General features: G+C 36.6%; 1 protein-coding gene across 3 annotated transcripts in view; it reads right to left on the bottom strand.

The window, feature by feature from the left end:
* LOC138064024 (neurolysin, mitochondrial-like) overlaps positions 1-12,025 on the bottom strand; it is a 46,057-nt gene that overhangs the window by 14,600 nt on the left and 19,432 nt on the right. For all 3 annotated transcript variants that reach the window (XM_068924555.1, XM_068924554.1, XM_068924553.1), the window contains exons 3-7: positions 10,464-10,612; positions 4,208-4,315; positions 2,607-2,709; positions 1,715-1,875; positions 153-288 (exon numbers count right to left, since the gene is read on the bottom strand). In XM_068924555.1, the coding sequence (XP_068780656.1) occupies positions 153-288; positions 1,715-1,875; positions 2,607-2,709; positions 4,208-4,315; positions 10,464-10,612 (657 nt within the window). The remainder of the gene's footprint in view (positions 1-152; positions 289-1,714; positions 1,876-2,606; positions 2,710-4,207; positions 4,316-10,463; positions 10,613-12,025) is intronic.

Genomic DNA, 12,025 nt, shown 5'->3' on the forward strand with positions numbered 1-12,025 from the left:
TTTCAATATGCCAGAAGAGAGGCAACAGAGAGCTCCTTTTCTATCTGAACATGATGCACATGGTGACCCAATTATGTATTTAAATTAATCTTGGCTGAGGAGTCACGTTGCCACTCTAAATATAAAAGTATTATTTATAAATAAAAACAAACCTAAGAAGGCTGTTACGTTATCTGTGCTCTTTGCAGTGTTCATTTCCAGGACAAAGTTGGCATGAGTATTATATCCAAGAAGCTCTGCTACTTTTGCTCTTAGTGGAAGCAACTGCTGAAGAATTTTTGTGTTCTCCTAAAACAGAAAAAAGGCAATTTTGTGAACTTAAACCAGCTAGTGCATGTTATGAAAACAATTATCTGAATAACATTTGTAATCATAAAGAACAGCAAATATTTAAAATGAAATACATTTAAGACTTACATACACAAAAATATTAGTTTAGCTTGATTCTTGTAATTTTCTGGTCACAGCACTTGATTATAGACAACTAAAAACCTCATTTTCTAATCAGTTTGGGTTATTATTCTCCCTATTATAATAAATCTGTTTCAATTAAATCAAAAGATACACAGTTTCCTTTTCAGGTAACAAATCTCTGAGTGTTGCAAAGAGCTGATTTCCTGTATCAATCATTTAAACACCCAAAATATAACAGGGTCACAGCTTAAAGAAGGCTTAACTGCTAGTTACTGCTGAAGACAGACTGCAAAGACAGACTACTAGGCCAACAGGCACCTGCAAAGCTTGTTTGTAGGTTTCCTTATTTTGCTCACTGACAACAGCAGTCAGAGTAAGGGGTAACATTCGTCTCAAACAAAAAACTCAGGCCCTGGCCTAAATGCAGAGGAAGGATCCTGGAGAATTTGAAAATATAGCTGTGTTAGTATCCATTTCTGGAAGAACGCAATTTCTCTGGGAAAAACCTTTTTACAAGGTATGTATAGAACACGAGGTTTGAAGATGGTCCCACAGCTTTTACAGCCTATCCCTTTAAACGTGCTAGCTTAGTGTTCAGTTCTTCACGCCATTTTATCTTATCTTGTACTCTTCACATTTCCCAGCACTTCAAGTACAAAAGCTCAACTCTGCCGTTGTTCTCTAACAAATGGTTGGTACAATTGCCTGAATGACACTTCTCTCCTTTCGAGCCTTTCCATTACTTTTGTACCTATCTAGGTGTCTGCTCTCATCAGTTTCAAACAAATTATTTGTGAAATGATTTCTCCTCTTTATAAGACATGTTTCCAGCTATTTTTCAGATAAGTGAGTCTTTTGTTAAAAAAAAAAAAAAAAAAAAAGCATTTATTTCATTTTAATCACCTGCATTTCCTAATTAAAACGTGTGCTCAAACAACCCTTTCATTCTGAAGATTCCCACTTCAGAAGCTACATTCTGGAAGCCTTCTCTGGGAGGAAAGTGCCAACAAGTAGCTGCAGAACAGACTGCAGGGAAATCTGGCAACAGAACAAAATCCAACTTCTATTAACACCACACTATGACACACACACACATGCAGATCATCAGCTGCTAAAGTCTTTCATCTACAAGAATAAAATGGAATGAGGAAATGTTAAAGACTGCACTGACAGGTTTTGATTTAGTATTGCTAGACAATATATAGAACTCAAACCTAACTCTTGAATGTCTAGCTCCATTTTTCAACTCTGTCCTACAGTACTCATGTCCCTGTGTTAGAACAGTTAATATATAATGTACCTCTTTGCATCTTGTGTTAAAGGCAGATTCCAATTTTCTTCTGGTTTCTGAAACGCAGCACTTCTTCATGACAGGAAAATAGTGGGGATACTTTAAAGTAATTTTATACTTGTCTTCCGCAGTCTTCTCTAAACTCTTAATAAAGTCATCAGGCAGGCCTTCTGTGGAACGCAATTTAATAGACAATGTTCACCAGAATTAGCTACCCTCCTCTTATTTGTGAGATTATCGCATTTGTTTTGCTACAACCCATTTTGACATCAGGAGTCACCACAGAGACTAGTTGTTCTTTTTACAACTATTTGCTAATACTTTTTCAAATCAGAACCAAGCAAAATGAAAATTGGCAACATTTGTGAGCAAAAGAGAAATAAATGTAAGGCTAGGTTAAAATTGAATGTGACTTTTGAAATATCTTCTCTAGTGTTGTTAAAGTACATTTTATACAATGCCCTCCAGATAACGAATCCCCAAACCTTCCATCACATGAAATCTTTAAACTAGCATTTAAATGATTGAAGTAGCTTAACTATCTTGTAGGATAGAAAAGTTTTTCAGATGATTGTAATGAACAAAATATGCACTGGGTTGCCTGATGGCAGAGTACACACACAAAAAAAGGCAGAGAAAAGTAAAGTTATTTAAAAAAAAGTAGGCCAGATACACGAAATTTATGCAAGGCACACAGTCCAGGAAGCAGTAGTCTATGAAGAACTTAAACCTACAAAGGGTAATTCTAAACAAACTTTGGGGAAGGATTAACAAGGAAAGAGAGATGACTGGAATGCAGCCAGGATTTCATTTCATCCAACCATCACTCAGCGGGCCAAAAGAGATTACTCAAATAAAACTGGAGAGCTGAAGAAATGAAAAAAGCAAGCATGCTACTTACCAAGTTCTGACTTAGAAAATACAAGAAACGTGTTTTCCTCATTCAGGTTTTTGTTAAAGTCTATACACAGCTCGCTCAATTTTTTCTTCATTGTCTTTATTTCCTAAATCAAATATAAACTGAAACTTAGTGGAAAAACAAACTTGAATGCTTGCCTATTACTAACCTACACATGAATAGCATTTCATTTTTTCCAGCAAGGTACTCTCAGGCTGATTTTTAGCTTTTTATTTTCTTCTGGTCCTGGGTATTATTGCTGCCAATCAATCCTGGTTGGGGCTATCATTCCAATAACATTTCAAAAAATTTCAAAAAACTCAACTCAGAGGGGACTGACCATATAAAGAACTTCTCTGAATAGCATTACATGCCTTCATTTAGCTTTTTGTCTTATATTTGAAAAGACTAATTTAAAATACAAAAGTATTCACTACAATCAAAAGGGAATCAAGAGAATAAAAAGCATGCAACCAGTTGAAAAAACACTCTTTCGGGATTGTGAAGGTAAGACTTAAAGAAGAGAATACAGCCATAGATAGAAGAGCATTCCAAAACCTTTTCTAAATCCTGACATTCACTTATCTGAAACATTTTCTCATATACGTTACAGCATGTCTCGGCCCCTTACTATCAAGTTCACATAAGCAGTATTTACCAATAACAACAATACACAAATACAAATTTGGCATAGACTATCATTAGTCAAGATTTTACTTAAACGTAATTCAACTACTATCTCCTTAGAGAGTACTTAAAAGTTCTTCTGGAAGCATAAGTTCCTTTACAGAATGTAAATACGTACAAGACAATGATCCCACTAGCTGAAGGATGTGCATGAGGAATGATTATTTTCAGCAAAGGCAAATCTCAAGAGTCATAAATCTGGACTATTCCATAAGAGGTCAGAATTTAAGGAGAGTTTTTTCAGCATCTCAAATGCTGAAAACTTCACTCCACGATTTGCAGGACTGACAAGCACTTTTATATGCTTGAGCAAATCCTTCCTTCATGGGGCTAAGATTCTCAGTGCTGCCCGAGTTCCCTTCAAGCTACCTCAAGTTTGTCATTCAAAATCAGTAGCATCTTTGAAAATCTTGGACTTATTTTACAACACTGGCTAATATTTGAAATTAAAACAGCTGCATCTTTTAACAATTGTGACATATACACTTTGAAGCTTGGACTCACAATTAACATTTTTGGGAGGCTTCTTGGTTAAGAATCCAAGAGACTCTTGGTTAATAAGAGGCCTCTTGGTTAGGAATCCAAGGAATCTAGTAATTTAGGCTTCTTCTCTGATCAGAGGATACAGCAAACTTCTTCCAGATAGTCTTCCAGATAAATAGAAACCTAAGAGAGGTGATACTTTCTCTATCCACTGAGTACTGTGGGAATTGAACTAATTTAAAAACCTTTAAATGACTGAAGTTTAAAGGATGGATCTGGGACTAAGAACAGACAGTTAACATTAGAGCAGTAATTAAGCACGCTCCAAAAGCACTAAGTTCAAATATATGCTCAATGGTTCAGCTACATAACCATAACTTCATCCCTTCAACAATTTTTTCTCTTTGTTTTACAAACTAAGAACCCATACTTACGTTCTGCACTTCTTTAGGAAGATGGAGTCCATTCCTTTTTCCTACTTGAACTGATTTATCTAGATATCGCTTTGTTTCAGGTTTTACATTTTCGAGATCGCAGGTTTGCTGAAATGACATTAGAAGTTAATGAGAATCTCTTTCCCAACACAGTGTGAGAAACATACCTAGCGCAAGAAGGGTCTGAACAGACCTGTTCTTTAGAACAGCACCATAGAAACAGTGCAGCATCCTGGATTTTAGTGTTTTTAAAAAATAGTTACCCTATACAATATTATTCTTTCACTAATGCAAAAAAGTTCTAAAGCAATTTTACTTTATGAGGGATCAGTCAGAAATGAGAGCAGAAGCACGCTCTCTATATACTTTGCCAAAGTGGCACATTTACATGCTATCATAATGACAAGTCCTTTATGTTTGTAGTATCGTGCACTTGAGCTCTTTCCACAGCTTTCTTACAACACCATTAACTTGCAGAATTAAGTGCTATAAGGTAATACTGTTTCAGGCTCACCAAAAGTATCAGATGGGATAAAATTCAAGCATATAAATCTTCTTCTTTCAGAACAAATCAGTTTCAACAAATAATCAGTATTTCTAAGGCCAGTTGTGCCATTATGAAGATTCTTGAACAATCATTTTCTAAAGCAACTGACATGAAGAGACAAGATACTGGCTGGGACAGACCACTCAGACAACCCTGTGAGGGCCTAACTTATAGAGAAATACCCATTCAAACTGACTAGACCATAACAATTTGATTCAGAAAATTATCATTTTTGTCCTAAATTGAAAATAGTGCTCTAAACATTTTAATCTCATCTTCTACCATCATAAAGTGAACATTTAAAAAGGCATAAGTTATAATACTTGATAAAAAAGACATTTTATTAAAGTTGACCTTAAAGGTAGGAAGCTGTTGGAATCAGCTCTGACTTGTTTTAACAATCCCCTCATCAGCTTACCTGCCTACAATTAATTCTTGACTGGCATCTCTGAAAAGTAAGGATGTCGAAACATGCAAATTTTATGAAAGAGTTACACAACGGTGTACCACTTTCAACAAATGACCTGTCAGTGCAAACTACCTCTCCCTCACCCAGAAAGGATAAGGGACAAGAACCCAGTTGCACACCAGGAGAAAATTAATAATAATAAAAACTCTGAAACAGGTATTTTCCCAACTCTGATTTGGAAAGTATTCACACAATGACAACACAGGAACGATGTCTACTTCCACCAGCGTCCTCACTGGAGGGCTAAAATCTATTAGTGAAGTGTAACAAAGGTTCTGACAACAGAACGGACGTGATCACATAGCTTTTCCGCTATTTATAATGAAGTCTGGTATAAAGTCCAGCCAAAGCAGACTCAGCCTGAGTAAGAACAGAAGTATGATGATGACGACAACTGATGGAAAAATTTACCCTAATTTTTTTTCCGAAAAAGAAAAATAGTTAGGTAGGTATTTAATATACAGTTATTACTACAGTGGCTTGCTTACCACCTCCTTTTATGATGAAAGCTGATACACTGACACTCTGTAGGCTGGGAGCCAAAAGTATCTACTGACAAGAAACACAGGAGAAGCTCCGTGGGACTACAATCACTGAAAAGCAAAGCTCAACATAGAAGTGACTAAATAATCACACAGGGAGCAGTCTGCTCTCTCAAAACCTCAAGTGGTCAACTGGAACAGGCAAAAGAAAACTGTTCAGGTGCTAATTCAATTTGGTAGAGACTGGGGAAAATCATACTCTCCTTATTTCAAACAGTTTTTCTGTGATCATAACCACTGGTATTGTCCTGTTCTTCAGCGCTGTTCTTCAGTGGCAAGATCTCCTATTACTCTGAAGATATTCTTTGGGAAATTCCCACTGTGTATAGGATATAAAATTAGTGGAGGTGGGTTTTTAGAATCATGGAAGAATTTAGAACGAGTTTAGCTTTCTTTTTGCTCTTCAAAGAAGACAGTCACAAGCCTTTACTCCTACTCAGCATGCATGGAGGAAGAGCAGAAGGTCAGGACTGCTAAGCATTAGTACAATTGCGCACAATACACTTCTGCATATACCAGCAGTCTATACATAAGAATTTTTAAGTCCAGTTAAAAAAGTAGTGACAAAAAAATCACTTCACTTTGTGATAAACCAACTTTTCTAAAGCATTAGGCAGATTTAACTTAGCATACTGATAATACCATAGTCAAATGAGGAAGAATACTTTTTCTTTTTAATATCATCTGTTTACAGGTAATTTTTAAAAGATTATTTTTTAATAAAGTTGGAGGATCTACCTGGTGTAGGTCACCACACAGCTGAAGTCAGTGATGTGCGAGTAGTGTGATTACATGGTGCACCTTTCACCATGCCTAGAATTTTTTTACAGCACTGGGCCTCTGCTATTTTGTTCTCATAAAACAATTTAAAAAGACAGATCTTTCCTTTTGGAAGGAACCTGTCTTCTCCCTGAGTCAAACCTCACATTTTCAACCCTCATTTGTGATAAATTCATAAGATTAGCCATACAGAATGCTTCCCAACACAAAGAAATAATAGGAATGCTATTATTCTATTCCCTGTGGCCCCCAGACTTCCTGTTCTGCTTCTGGCAAAGAACACTCCCTGGTATTCTGCAGCTTCATAAAGTTCGATATGGTACCAAGCACTACGTCTAGGAGTCTCAAGTAATGCTATGATATTGAGTAAAACAATATTTGATATCTGAAATAGTTAGAATTGTGATGTATTGTTTTTCCACTAGACAGCTCACAATTGCAACGGTTTATTTTTTTCCAGGCTAAGATTAGTATGATAGGAAAAGCTTAAATTCACCACAATAGAGGTGAAAAATCTAGATATTGTCATTGCATTAACATCTTCATTGTACTAACTGTGCTGCAAGGCTCAGAAAAATTTGAGTAATCTGATCTCTTAAGAGAGATTTCTTTTATTGAAGTAACAGATAAGGACAGAGGATTGTGAAAAGTCTCAGGGAGTCTTGTGACGGATCCTTCCACCCTCATCAGATGCATTTGAAAATGAAACTGTCAGGCTCCTGAAAATCTCTTGGGCCTGAAGCCAGCAGAGAGCAGAGACTTTAAGCAGAAGAAGGGAATTCACAAATACTAACTGTAAGCCCTTTACAGCCAGTGAACATTAGCTCCTTCTAGAGCTAAGAAAAAGAAAGATTCTTCTGGAAGAAAGGATAAGAAAACTAATTCAGTGTTCTTCATCCTCCTCTTGCTTATGATGCATCTCTGCATACGCTTTACACGGCAGCAATATCAAGCAGCTTCTATGCTTACCAGTAGCCTTTGGGAAGCTTATCTCCATCGCAGACACGCTAAGTCAAGGACAGTCACATTCAAGAGGACTAGTCAGGACTTTCAAGATAAGCAACTGTATAAACTCTCACAGGCAGAGGAACTACATGTGCTCTGCAGTCATCTTGTGTCTGTTCAGGATGCTCTGCGCCATTCCCTGTTTCTCTGCTGAACCACAACTGCAACGGAAGTGCTAATTGTGAGTATACCACCAGCCACGACATTTTGGAACTTCACAGAATTTTTAAGTGGTCATGGCTGATGATTTTAAGTACCATTTATATTTGTTTTTGCACTACGCTACCCCATTCCATGAAGAAATCTTGAGGCAGAATAAGAAAAGAAACCTATTTTTGAATATCAGGAAGAAACACCGCAGCAGCTGTTTACATCAGGCTGAGTTTCCTGAGGGCGCGCGGGTGGAGAAGATTGGCGACATTCTTAAACATGCCTCTGCTAGCCAATATGTGCATATGTTAGGAGTAAGAAAATTTAAAATGATAGTTTCACTACAAAATTCACCTTTATTCAAAATTTCAGACTCCAAAGTAAAAGTTTCCCTAAGAATGAGATCCAGAACATACTCAGTAACAAACCTAAGCAGCATTTTTCCCTTAATGTGTTGGGAAAATGAAAAGACCACATTATTTTCACATTTTCAAACGAAATACAATATGTCACACGTTTTCTGCCACGAGCTGTTCTTAACTAAAGCAGAATTCTGGAAGAATCATAAACACTTAATAACTTTTATAGGTTTAGTCCTGGATAAAGGGAGCAAAAATATTCAAGATGTCACCGAGAGCTAGGAGATTTAGTCATCACGTAGTGGATTATCTCTATTCTAAATAACCTCAGAGCATGAGGGGCCTCATTCTCTTCACTGTATTTTAATCTGCCCCCCGTAAGATTGTGAAACTGAACTCACGTATCTCAACTATTATATCTTTGACAGGGCTATGAAAACCTGATTCAATCAAAATATTTTACTGGTTCGCTTAAAATGATAACACGATTTCAACAGAACATTTCTGTTTGTGGAGGAGCTTTTTTCATCTACTCCTGGCACCTGACATTTCAGCTAAGAGTTTCTAACAGGAGAAAATGAATTAAGCAAGAATTTTGTTCTGTGATCTGGAAATAGCAAGACTCGATCAGTCTTGCACTGTTGGCAATTTCACATCTGCCTTCCTACAGCAAAAAGCGTTGCCACTTTCTTAGCTCTTATGAAGTTGATAAATGCTCAGATCTTAGTGCAAGTCATATCTCTGGAAAGCTACGACATACAGCATGCCTGTATGCTGCAGTTAAGCCAAAAAAAAAGATATCTAAAATAACTAAATGAAGATTTAAGCAACAAGTAACTGCTACAAAAGACGGATATTGCTGCAAAGGAAAATGAAGTAGGAGAGCATCAAATGAAAAATATAAAAAGAGATTAACAGAAAGTAATACTGCTGAATAATAGTGATTAGTTTTCACTAAGTACTATTAGAAATTTCTGTAAGTTAAAAAATAGATATACAGATACTACAGATTAGCCCTAAATGTATCTGTGTACATTATACAGCAGCGGGGTAGGAAAATCACAGCAAATAAGAAATGCATATCACAATTTAATTAATAGCAACGGATTAGGGGAAAAAAAAAGCCTCAACATAAGGCACTATCTGCCAACGCACATCAAAAGGTCCTCAAAACGGAACTATGAAATACCTACGCATACATGTAAACAACGATATTCAGTTAGAGGAAGAACGCTTGAAAACGACCTCAGAAAACATAGCAATAGAAGACAATGGTGTTAGAAGGTACTTTAATAAGATATTGCAAATGTAACTCTGGTTCCTAGTCAACACTGCAAAAAGCACAATGACTAAGAAATATTGCTCCAATGTATTAATAGCACCACAAGAAGTTTAAAAGTAGGCGAGATGGAAGGGAAGATTCACATTTGGAACATGGGCGAATGCAGGTATTTCAGCGTTCACATTAAACAGCTTCCTGGCATTATTTTTAAATTACTCTTCTGAATAATGATAATTAAATATTATTAGATGCATTTGGGAAAAAAACAAAACAAAACAAAAACAAAACCCTCCAAGCAAACGTTCTTCCTGTTTGAGGGGGGGGAAAAAAAAAAGTACAAGTGAAGAATAAAAGATCCATACAGGTGCTCAGTTAGAAGGGAAACTACGCAACAAAACGCAAAGGGATAGAAACTTGTTTAAACAGTAAATATATCTTTCAGTTTAGTTTTAGTATAATTTGGGGGCTTAGGCAACACATAAGAATGAGCATACCGTGTGGCTGTCTTATAAACAGCAGATCAGAACAGAAAACTGCGGCGGTCACTCCCATTTTTATGTTAGTAGCAATAACTTTTATAACTTAAAATAATTTAAATTCTTAACAGCTTCAGAGATAAAGCATAACCTTGGATTCAAACTCAAAACCAGCATAAGCCAATCTAAATAGAGATTGTATATTGCCCTTTTCTTTCCTTCCCCGCTTGGTGATGCTCTGGGTAAACCAGTTCAGGAAGCTTAGCCAGGAGAAAACAATTCACGTTGATTTTCCTACGGTGTTTCCTTCTGCTGGTCTAGCTTCCTGAACCAGCTCAATGGAAGATTAGACAAATGTCAAAGCTACGGCAATAGAGAGAGAAGGAAACACACGCCTAGAGATGGGAGGCAAACAGCAGAAGCACCAGGCTAGAGCAGCTTAAGTTGCGGAGGAACTGCAGTCCCAGCTTGGATAGCTGTGTCCCATTGGAAAGATCTGATTGGTACAGGAACAGGTGATGCAAACACACTGATGGGTGTTTGCAAAAGTACAGGACATACTAACTTCTTTAGATAAAATTTTTTCACCACTAGAATTTTAACTACATTTCCACAAGTTATGCACAGTGATGTCATTGTGATTTACCTGCAAATAAACAATCTTCTGAAATACATCTTCTCTCATGCTCATCTCCACATCAAAATCAGAAAGCTTTTTATCAGCTTCTGTGCTTGCTAAGCGCACCTCTTTGTCAGGTGAGACATGCTGTGGAAAATCCAACATACTTCTTTCCACTGTTTAAATAAAAAGTAATGACACTTTAAGGATAAGGAACTTGTACGTACAAATGAACTGTTCTAATAATTTCCCCTCTTTCCAATATTAATAGAAGCCATAAGAAATAAGTAGCCAAAGCAACCCGAAGCTTCAGATGAGGCCTGAAGCTAATGAGGTGATTACAGCTAAAGTAAAAATGAATGGGTAAATGGATAAACTGCATACTATTCTAACAAACTAATATTTTACAGAAACCATCCATTACTAAAGTCTAATTGTCTCATCTTTGCGCTTCTTCTAGGAAGTGAACTTAAAAGTATATAAGCGTGATCTATGATTTTTGAAACATGAACCATTTGTAGGCAGAGGTGACTGATACTGTTTCATAGCTGGCACAGATGCTTCCCTTTCAGTATTTAAAGTGAAGACCTCTGAATCTTTCAAACATGCCCGTCTGACCTGAAATTATTTTTACATTGGCATGACAGAACAGTGCCAAAAGCCCCCCTCTTCTCTTATTTATTTAATGGGAAACAATAAGGCAACTGCAAAAGATGCTGTCTATGTATTTTGAACTTCTAGAGGTCAGAAGCTGAGTAAGACTATTGTTTTTAAATGTACTTTTGAGATTAGGTGAATCTTATTTAGCAGAGGGATGTTGCATCTTTATGACACTGAACAGAGGTGCTAAAATAAAAAGGAATTGCCATGATTAGCTGAACTAAAACCACCTATAACCTTCCCCCCACCCCCCCCCCCAAAAAAAAAAAATTTAGAGCAACAATAATCCTAGGATGAAGTTGTAAAGCATTGTAATTTTAGGTAACTTCTCTTTTTTTTTTTTTTTTTTTTAATCACACAGTGAGATATTCTCAGATATTCCCTTTAGAAATCTATGGAATGCAAGCACGGGCATATGGAGCTTCTTGAAGTCCACAGGAAACCTCTTTTTTTCATCTTGTCATCAGGCCAAGATGGTTCAAAATGAAAAAGTACGTTTTGGCAGCTTTCTAGTGAAATGTAAGGTCTGTTGTCATCTGTGTCTTTTCTGATAATGAATTCCAGTTGATGGGGTAGCACTCTGGCTTTCATGTGCATTTGAAAGGGACACGAAGGACTTAAATTTGAGGTCCTAATGGAAGTCTACTGTTGTGGTAATATGTCCTTATCATATACCATGGGGTGTTTCACAGTTAAGTGATGCTAATTTCACACATAGCTTTGAAGATTAGCATTAAAAGATTAGATATGACCTACTATTGCAATGACACCTAGAGAAGAAAGCACACTGGAAAGATGTAATCTTGGTGGTTAAACTGAGAAGCTGATGGCCACTATTTTCTGAATCAAAGAGATTTTCTTTTTAATTTAAAGCAGAAAGTTTTTTCCCTTGGTGAAAAGTCTTGCAAATAATTGCACCAAATACATTG

Source organism: Struthio camelus, chromosome W (assembly GCF_040807025.1).
Source record: "Struthio camelus isolate bStrCam1 chromosome W, bStrCam1.hap1, whole genome shotgun sequence".
NCBI classification, from domain to species: domain Eukaryota; kingdom Metazoa; phylum Chordata; class Aves; order Struthioniformes; family Struthionidae; genus Struthio; species Struthio camelus.